General features: G+C 37.1%; 1 protein-coding gene across 1 annotated transcript; it reads left to right on the top strand.

Annotated features, from left to right (window-relative positions):
• The first annotated feature begins 292 nt into the window (after window positions 1–292).
• On the top strand, window positions 293–3,715 carry ARL14EP (ARF like GTPase 14 effector protein). Its single transcript, XM_010165590.1, has 3 exons — window positions 293–788; window positions 1,805–1,935; window positions 3,398–3,715. Exons 1-3 carry the CDS (start codon window positions 366–368, stop codon window positions 3,624–3,626), a joined length of 783 nt encoding a protein of 260 aa, XP_010163892.1. The 5' UTR covers window positions 293–365; the 3' UTR covers window positions 3,627–3,715.
• The last annotated feature ends 6,240 nt before the right edge of the window (window positions 3,716–9,955 follow it).

Raw genomic sequence — 9,955 nt, 5'->3', positions numbered from 1 at the left:
TGAGAGCAGGCTGCTGTCCAAACAGCTCGTACCTTGCTTCCAGATTGCTTTTGAGAAAGAAATGCTACTAAACATTTTGAATTGATACTTAATGTATCAAAAAAAAAAAAAGCCTCTGAAAGCAATAAGATGCATAGTTTAATTCCATAATTAAATTCAGTCTGGTTTTAGTCTTATCTAGACTAGAAGGCTATAATTTCTTTACAAGTTTTTTAAATTACTTAAGCCTAGTCTGTCAAGGTTACAGATAAAGGTTTACAGCACAAATCTGATTGATTTTAATGTTTTCTCTAGGGTGATCTTCACAGAAACTACTAAAGACTTCAAAGAATTCATTTTAGGCAGAACAAGTGACTGAAAGTAAAATGGATCCTTGTTCAGTTGGAGTTCAGCTTCAAGCTTCCAATGAATGCCACAAGACCTATTATACCCGTCACACTGGCTTCAAATCTAAGCAAGATATATCTTCATCTGATCTACTGTTACTTCAGCTTAGGACTGGAATAACCTTTTCAGAAAACAATACAATCTGCTTCCACCATGCGAAAATTTACATTGAAAGATTTGAAGACTTACAGAAATCATGCTGTGATCCCTTTAACATACACAGAAAACTGTCAAAGAAAAACTTACGTGCAATTGACTTGGATGATGCAACTTTTTTAAGTGCCAAGTTTGGAAGACAGTTTGTACCTGGTTGGAAGCTTTGTCCCAAATGTATGCAGATAATAAATGGAAGCGTGGACGTTGAATCTGAAGATCGACAGAGGAGGAAACTTGATCCGGACGTACGTATATGGATCGGTTTTCCCATCTCCCCTAAGTTCTGCAAGCTATTGGAATTGGGCTTCATTCAAGTCCTGCATAAAGAAAATACATTTTTTACTAGAAATATGAAAGGGTTTAGTCTTTTAGATGTGTGGAAGTTTACTGTATTTAAACCTTTATTTGGAGAACCTTAAAAAAATCCTTTTCCCTAATTAAATATTACAGCCTTTCATATTCAAATAATTGCGTGCACTAGGGTGACTTAAAACTTTTAAGTTTACATAAGAAGCAGGCTGCTGCTGGCATTGTAGGCTGTTACTCAAGACTTAAAAAAAAACAAGCTCATGTGCTTAAAACTGAACGCTGCAAAGGTTGCTTCTAAGGATGTTGAGATAAACTTCTGGTTTAGTCTCTTCAGTGTAAAAAAAAAAATCCACTTTCTCTAGCAGTTCATTACCAAGTGAACCTACATGGAGGTGAATTAAGTGCACTCCTGCTGCGGTGTCTGAGCTGCAAAGGACATGGCATTTGTTCAGGGCCAGTAATGAACTGGTGTGGGAGGATAACACTTTTAAGTGCTGAGTTTAGAATACAGCTTGTGCATTGTTGGATGCATTGCTTAGGATGCGTGCAGGTAATCAGTAGAAGTATGGGCAACCACACTGGCAAGAGCCCATCCCTACATGCCCTGTAGCAAAGCAGAATTGCCTTCTAGAAGCTGTTGTCTCTTTCAGCCCAGGGGCTGTTGCCCACCTGTATTTTTCAATTGCATGTCAGTATGATTAGGAGACTGATAAGGGGAGAAATTTGAAAGCATTGATTAAAACTGCTACTATAAAGTTTGTATTTTTGATTATTGAGACTGGTACATTTCTCCAGTATAAAAAAAAATTAAGTTGTTTCTCCTGGGAAATCTAGTGCTTAGAGTTGAGGTCAGCAATTTACTGAAGTTATTACAATATCCTGGCTCAACTGGACATTTTAAACAGTTTAGGTTTCTATTTGTAACTAAATGGGATTTTCTGTCTTTGTTCAGGGGCGTACAGCTAAGGCTTTAAAGTCTCTACAGTTTGCTAATCCAGGACGACAGACTGAATTTACTCCCGAGACTAGTAAGAGAGAAAAGAGAAGGCTGCAAACAAAAAATGCAACATTTAATTCAGACAGGTGAGCTCTTTCCTGTACTTACATTACCTTTAACTTTCACTTCGAAATAAAACAGCCTTGATGGTCACTGTCCCTGTAACACTGTAATATTTTCTATATAGATGTTTTGCATGTTTATGGATTGCTTTTTTGGTTTTGAGGATGTTAAAACTCACTCTCATTACAGAGATAAACCAGAAGATGAAATGTTAGCATACAGTCTGTATTTCAAGCATTTAGAATACAAACAAGTATTTAGTAAGGCATGACAATACCTTACAGATGACAGATGAAGCTATTAATTTGTGCATAAACTAAAATTCTGATAGTAGGCTAAATTGGAATACAGTAGGATCAAGTAGACTATACTTAAAATATTGGAGTTGTCATCTTTCAATAAACTCAGTAGTTGCACTTTGTAAACAAAAATGTGCAAGTTAGGACCTTACCTTCCTTTTAAAAAAGGAATTTAGTATCCAAGTTAGGCAATACTAGATAAGAATTACAACCTTCTAATGTGACTGATTTTAAAAAAATCACACTTTATACAGAGGAAAGGTATATGCAGCTGAATTTTGTCTATCATTTTCCACTGAAGTTTGGACCAATTCAGTCTTGTCCTAATAAGAGAGAGAGAGAAGTCCCAGCTTTAACTAGTCATACAATATTTGCCAAAACATGTAAGAAAGATCAAATTAATGCCTTTCCCCTGCTCTCCTCCCAAGTTTAACCTTATAAGACAGGAACAGACATTAGATGTGCTACTCACAAACCACACATCCTTTTTCCCCTCTATTTATTCCTTCTGCTCAGTTTGGGCACAAGTTGCAACAAGGGAAATTTTGATGCAATATTAGGAAAACTTTTTCTATGTATGCAATAAAACACTGGATCAAAAGTGCTGTGGCATCTCTGACATCAGACCTATTTGGAACTCAACTAGATGCAGCCCTAAGCCACCTAATTTGAGTTGACTTGGCTTTGAACAGAGGGTCAGACAAGGGGACTTCCAGAGGTGACTTATAAGAGAGAGTTTTTTCTGATTCTGCAGTTTAATAGAAATATCACAGAGGTAGATAATGATTAAAGCATAAAAAATACTTTTAAATTAGGATGTGCACTCTCTAAATGATTCTACATGACCTCCTTTGAATTACAGCTACATGTTAACAAAGAAAATTAAAATAAGGGAGCATTTCACATCATCTGAAAGGTAACCTGATGTTTATGTCATAGAACTAAGAGTATTCACAAGCAGTTGAATAAATGTGCTATTGAAGAAATTCTTGAAGTTATTTCAAAAGCACTGTAGTGGAGATACAATTAGGACTGAGAAATGTTGTCAAATATGTATACATCTTTTAAATGAAAGGTGTTAAAATGAGCACCAGAAATAAACTTCTGTCCACAACAATTAGCAGCTTATCATCAAAATAGGTGGATTTTTTTAACATGGAAATAACTGTTGTTTTTGTCTATACAGGCAAGTTATACCAGCCAAGAGTAAAGTCTATGATAGCCAGGGCCTCCTACTTTACAGTGGGATGGACCTCTGTGATTGCCTTGATGAAGATTGCCTGGGATGTTTCTATGCTTGCCCCAAGTGTGGCTCCAACAAGTGTGGAGCTGAGTGTCGCTGTGACCGCAAGTGGTTATATGAGCAAATTGAGATAGAAGGTGGAGAAATAATTAAAAATAAGCATGTTGGTTAGTGTATATGCACACTGTTTATCCTGAGTATATATTCCAGGCTTTCATTAAACACAGCACATTCATTCTTTAGTAGTTTAATGAAAGCCATCAGAATTTGTCATGATCCACATGATTAATGCACTCACTTTCACATTCATTTTCATTATGATTATGGCAATATTCTTAATTGTACTACTGTCTTTTCACGCTTCATTCTACGTTGTACTCAGTCTTGTTAGTCAACCAAGTAAGTTCTCATTGAACAGTCTTTCACTGTATTAAGGTCCTAAATTTTTGTATGACACAACCTCTCCATAGCCACTCACCATTGTTTCATATACTGTTTTGTAGAGTGTACCATCTCCTTGTATCCCTCATTTTTCCTCTGTAGTTCAGGATTTCATGGTTTTGCATCTGTTTTGTCTGAAACACTCTAAAAATTCTCAGTGAATTTATATGAAGTATTACTAAAGCTCTCTCCAGTATTAATAGTGAATGCTCTATGTTCTATAGATTATCCCAGCTACATCTGATAAAGTCAATCCTATTCACTTAAATGGATTAAAAAGCATTTAGGAGTTTAGATCCTATCCAGGTTACTGGGGTTTGAGATCAAATTATCCTTAAGAATTCAAGCCTCTCTGTTAAAGTGTTATTAAACTGTTAAAGCATTGAAAAATATATTAAAGTATTTAATTATGGTACTGTTTTGTTGGCTTCTGTATAACAAAATTGAAATAATTTTGCTGTATTTGTTACCAGTCTGAAATTGGACTGGTACTTCAACAGCCCTCTTACTTCTGCTTGTTTTTAAGGTAAATGTTTACATGCAGCTGAAATGAATTTGAGTGGCTGTTCCCAAACTAAGATTATCCAGACTGCTACAAAAAACCCCAAAAAAACACCAGTTGAATTTAAACTGTGTTTGATTGATGCAGTATCTGTCCTCAGAACATTAAAACATTACAATACAACATGTAAAAGATTCTATAATTGAAATCTTAGTAACATTAAGTGTTATTCCTTGTTATTTTTGTTGTTTTGGATAAATTTCCTATTTCTGTGATAGACTTGGAAGATCTGCATGTTTATTGGGTCACATTTATTGAAGAATACTGTTAAACTATTGATTTCTGAACACTTATTTGATAAAGTTGTATAATCTTGCTATTTGTTTAGCGTATTTTCTTTTCTTATACATGAAGGTAGCATCGCTAAAATACAAAGTTCTGCCTGGAGTGGTGCTGACATCTGCTGGTCCTAGTGAAATGTAAGCATCAACTTACAGTACATTTTTATTAGGTCTACTGCAAAAATAAACAGACTTTCTTATTTTTGTTCAGAGCATTGGCTGCTCTTGCAATGAATGTCTCTCACATTCACCTTGGATTCCAGCCACATTTATCACAAGAACCATCATGTGAGTTTATTTAGGGAGAGTACCACACTCTTTATGCTCTTTTCCAGACAGCAACACCACAAGTGAGTAATAGCCATGGCTTCCCTTACATGCAAATGGCATTTAACACATTTTACTTTGTTGACTGCAGAGCATGCTTATCCTGACACAGCAGTTCAACTCTTGTGCTTGATCCAAGTTTGGAACTGTTTCATCTCTTAAGCAACCTTTTGAATTAGGTGAAAAGATAAATATATACCTCCATGAAAGTGAGAGGGGGGAAAAGCTGGTCCAATATTGTAGTTTTTATGGGGGTTTGGGGGGGGTTTTTTGTTTGTTGTTGTTTTTTTTTTTAAATTGGACCAGAGTCATCAGTACCCATTGTTAGTAAATTTAACAGGCTTCCAACTGTTTGATTAATATAGCTTACCACTTGAGTCCACTGTTAGACTTTGGATTCAGTAACTGTTAAAGCATTTCACTGAAGTGAAACATGAGTCTACCAGTAGCTTAAATAGCCCAGAGCATCTTGTTATTAGAACTGTATTTCTGTTACTCCATGAAGTCTCTGCAAAGTTAGTACATTCAGTCTCTCATTTGACAGATTCACTGGCAATGAATACTTTCCCAAATAAATCACCCAAGTTGTTTCCTAACAAAGTACATAGGACTGCTGTTTGACTAAAAACCTGCACTAAGTACTGGGTACTTTTGATTGCTGTAGAAGCTATGAGAGACTTAGAGTTTTTTCCAGTAAAGCAGGGCTTTTTGTTGTTAGTTGTTCACCTGTCCTGCTCACATATTTAGGGCTTTTCAGTTTAGCTGCATTTCCCTAGCGCATCTAGGTTGTAGTGTGTTACCAAGTTCAGTAATGCATTTTTATACACCTCCATGTCCTGCTGTGTCCCTCATCCATTTTTCTGTTAAAAAGACATTGGTGCAAGTCAAACATTACCATCTTGCTAGATCTAAAATGCTAATAGCTAGGAATTTCTCTGTTTTTTTTCTGTACGTTTTTATAAACAGTACACAAACTTACCCCATCAGCATAACACACAAGGTATTTTATCATCATCTAGAAGTAATTGCATATTGTTCCCAATAGCATATGCAGTTCCCTGCCTTTCAGAATTACTCTACATCTAAGCCTGTTAAACACTGTATTCTTTTAATATAGCCAAGGAAAACAACTACTTTCCATAAAAGCCAGAGTTCATAAACCAGGTATAATAACCTCTTTAAACTCTGCATGCATTAAAGAGAAAAGCCAACTGCAGATATACTCCAGTTACCATTTTAAAAAGCTTTCCTTTTGATATTAATTGCAAAAATGAGTGCCTAGACAAAGTTTACATATTCAAAAGACAGAAATCAATGACAGTAAAATAATTTGTTCTAAGGATAATACATATCCCATGGATTAATTTGAGTTTATTGAACAGAAGCTCCAGATTTGTGATCTCTAAGTACAATGTGTTAAGTACTGTTTTGATTTCTTTCTCACACAGAGAAACATTCACATCAAATTTAGAACATGGTCAATTTATCATCTGTTCAAGTCAGTGACCTTGTGAGAGTTACCACAGAACTTTGGGGTCATATCTGAGTCAGGATGTGCCATTTTTTTCTCCCCCCTTAGTGGCATTGAAAGTTTCAAACTGATAAAGCTGAATATTCTTTAGCCTTTTTGAAAAGGCGTTTCCTATACTAGCCAGAGCGGACCAACGGACAACTGCACAAGAGCTCACTCTGAAGTGCCATAGTGACATAGGCACACAGAGGTGAGGTATTCAGGTGAACATCTGTCATGTGCTGTGTGAGAGAAACAGCTACAACTTGCTGAAATCAGTATTAAAGCCTTCAGGTTCTTCTAGTCTAATGAAAAAGCATGAACATACATTTTCTAGTTTCAGTTACTTTGTTTTCCTCTAAAATTAGAGTCACATTTTTGTTCATATTTGTATCCTAATAAATGCAGAGTTTCATAATTTTTCAACTGATTTCTCAGTGGAATATAGGATGTACAGACATGTAGCTTGTCCCTTGTGATCCAGATAATTTTCCCCAATAATTCTTCAGTAAACATTTTTAAAGTTTTATTCACCATATACTAACTTCTCATGAGTCAATATCATACTAATGACAACTTCATTTAAACAGGCTAAGCAGTTCTTTCCAACTTTAAGTTACACATGCTTTTAAATCCTACTAATAGTAGAGGAATGGTTTATTAAAAGGATATTTGCATTTACATATCCTTAATTACAAGTTGCATCTAATATTTACCAATGCTGAAGCCGTAACTGAAACTGTTCTTGTATTCATTCACTGCAATTACATTTCAAATTAATAGCTCTCCTCCAAGCACATACTAAAAAATCTTGTAGTAAGGTGTAAAGGCTTGTGATTAAACTGCCCAGTTCACTCTTTGTAGGTGTTGTAACTCGTGATCCTGCTCTGAAATAGGGGTTTTACATTTTAAAAGTTCCTCGTACCCAGCAGAGGGCATCAGCTTACTGCAAACCTGACCATGGACTTCTCCTGGTGCACCTCTTAGAGATGCATCCCCAGGCATCTGAGCAGAGGGGAATTCATTATCCAACAGAGTCAGGAATTGAGCCCAAGACAAGAGATGCATTACCCACATCTGTGAGGCTGAAATACACCAGATTCCAGTACAAGATTAGTACTTAAAACTAAGAGAAATTTATTTTCTTCTTGGTCTTTGTAAAAGCTTTTCTCCCAGCCCCCAAAATACCTTGCTGGTTGTTGATTCTTTAAGTAGAGATCAACACAATTCTTCACAGCTTCATTTACAATCTACAGTGTTCACTATGAAACCTTGGTTTAGAGCTTCTACCTGAGCATTCCCTCAGCAATTCAGTATTAGGCAGCTGAGAAACCCACTCACAGCAGGGTCCTGCACTCATTAGCAAAACAGGAGACTTTCTGACATCCACACTGGTGCTGCTGCCAGCGTGCAATACAACCACGTGTCCTCTTTCCCAGACAAACAGGTAAAATACTCTGACAGTATTTTATCAGAGTAGCTACAATAGTAACCAGAAGCAGCTCAGCATAAGCTGTGGAAGGCCAGGGTGGGCAAAAGCAAGAGGAGCAGCTGGGGATGGGAAAAGTTTTCTCAGATCTCCTACTATTATTAAGTGCTGAGAAAATTGCCTTAATTCTTCTCCCCTCAGCTTCCTTTGGCAGCCCTTCATATGTACACACCAGCAAATTAAATCTGTACAGCACACTAAATGCCTTGCCCTTCTAGGCACTATTTAGGGCAATATTATCACCTTGAGTGCAATAAACTGAGTTCTCCATCTCACCCACAGGTGACAGCACTACCTGCTGTAACCTCCTGAGAGTAAACAGGGATTGAGCGTGCATGCAGAGCGCAAGCCTAGAACCAGAAGGAACAGCAATTCCCTTCTGCCATCTTCTGATTTTCTCCTTGTTATTCTTCCATTTGTTCTTGCATTTTACTTGATAGCTCTGCCTACTTCAAATTGTTCATTTTAGCTACTGAATTAATACCAGTAATTTACATATATTAAAAAAAACCAAAACAAAATAGTCCCAGCAAGCACCAGCTAACTATCCCAAATAAACCACTTAGCAGAACCATCAAAATTTCTGCAGAGAAATTCAAAGCTTCTCAGAGAGAAATCACTGGGATCCTACTCAATTCATAGTCCTTAAGGCCTCATAAGTCATCTAAGCAACTGGAACTGAGGACCAAAGTGTGTTCTCCAGAGCCCCACGCAGATAGAGAAGAAAAAAGCATCATAATCTAAAGCATATATAAAGACTACAGAGTATTCCATTAACACAACTACTTTGCTTAAAGGTAGAAAATTAGATTTTACCAACTTTCAGTAGCAAAGTTAGGTTTCCTAAATTCAGTATTTCTTGTTCATCCTTCCCAGGAGTACCTGATAATCCAGATGTCTTCAAGAGAATGAATTTTTTTCCTCACTTCATTTTCTGTTGCAAGTATATAACACAAAAAATACCCCCCAAAAGAAACAAACATAAAATCCCCAGTATCAAACCTCCAAGTAGCTCCTTTCCTTCTGTTTTATAACATGGTAGTGCTCTGGCAGGTGACTCCCTGGCAGTTTCCAATCAGATGGGCTGGACCCTGCCAGCTGACTTCAGTATTGCTGCAACCTTTGTCCTGACAACCAGCTCTTCTTAATAGGTATTAATTAGTGATTATATTTCAGCTTAGTTTTCAGTTCTTATCTTTGTGCTGTTTCCTGGGAATTTTAGCTTAATATCTAGGAAAAGAGAAAAATGAGTTATTACTCTATTAAATATACTAAGTAAGCCTAACCTCAAGCCAGACTCTTTAAATTGTACAGGCTCCTCACATCATCACCGAAGGGGCCCCAGATCTCAGCTACACTGTTCTATCAAGCCAGTTTGTCCATGTATTTCATTGGCAATAGCAAGCTGTTCTGTCTTGGTAGTGAGTTCATGTTAACAGTCCTATTGACTTCAGTGAAATTGCTTGGGTGGGTAAGCAGGCCAAGCAAATGGATGGGTTCTGCACAAGTGAAACGTGTGAGGTCAAAACACTGAAGCTGATGGGACTGTTTGGACAAAGACACTGTTCACCCTCACCTGTTAAGTGTTGACACAGGAGCAGAGACTGTGTCCCAGGTCTTCTGAATTTAAGAAGCCTCTATGGAAGGCAGCTACAGAGCAATCATCAGTGTACACCTGAAATAAAATCTTCTGCTGCTGGAGTCCCAAAATAAAATATTTGGGTAACATTTACAAGATTGTCCCCTAAAGGCCAGATCCAGAGAAGTCTGAAGTCCCCATGGAATGTTAAGTGACAAATGCCTGGATCCAGACTTAAATATTTGGGCTTCCCATTAGAGTTCAGAGTCAGGCTTGGAGACAGGGACAAGGCAGCTGCACATAGAGAGGTAG

This window comes from Antrostomus carolinensis, unplaced genomic scaffold (genome assembly GCF_000700745.2).
Source record: "Antrostomus carolinensis isolate BGI_N321 unplaced genomic scaffold, ASM70074v2 scaffold30133, whole genome shotgun sequence".
Taxonomy (NCBI): Eukaryota; Metazoa; Chordata; class Aves; order Caprimulgiformes; family Caprimulgidae; genus Antrostomus; species Antrostomus carolinensis.
This window is presented reverse-complemented; position numbering and strand designations above follow the sequence as displayed.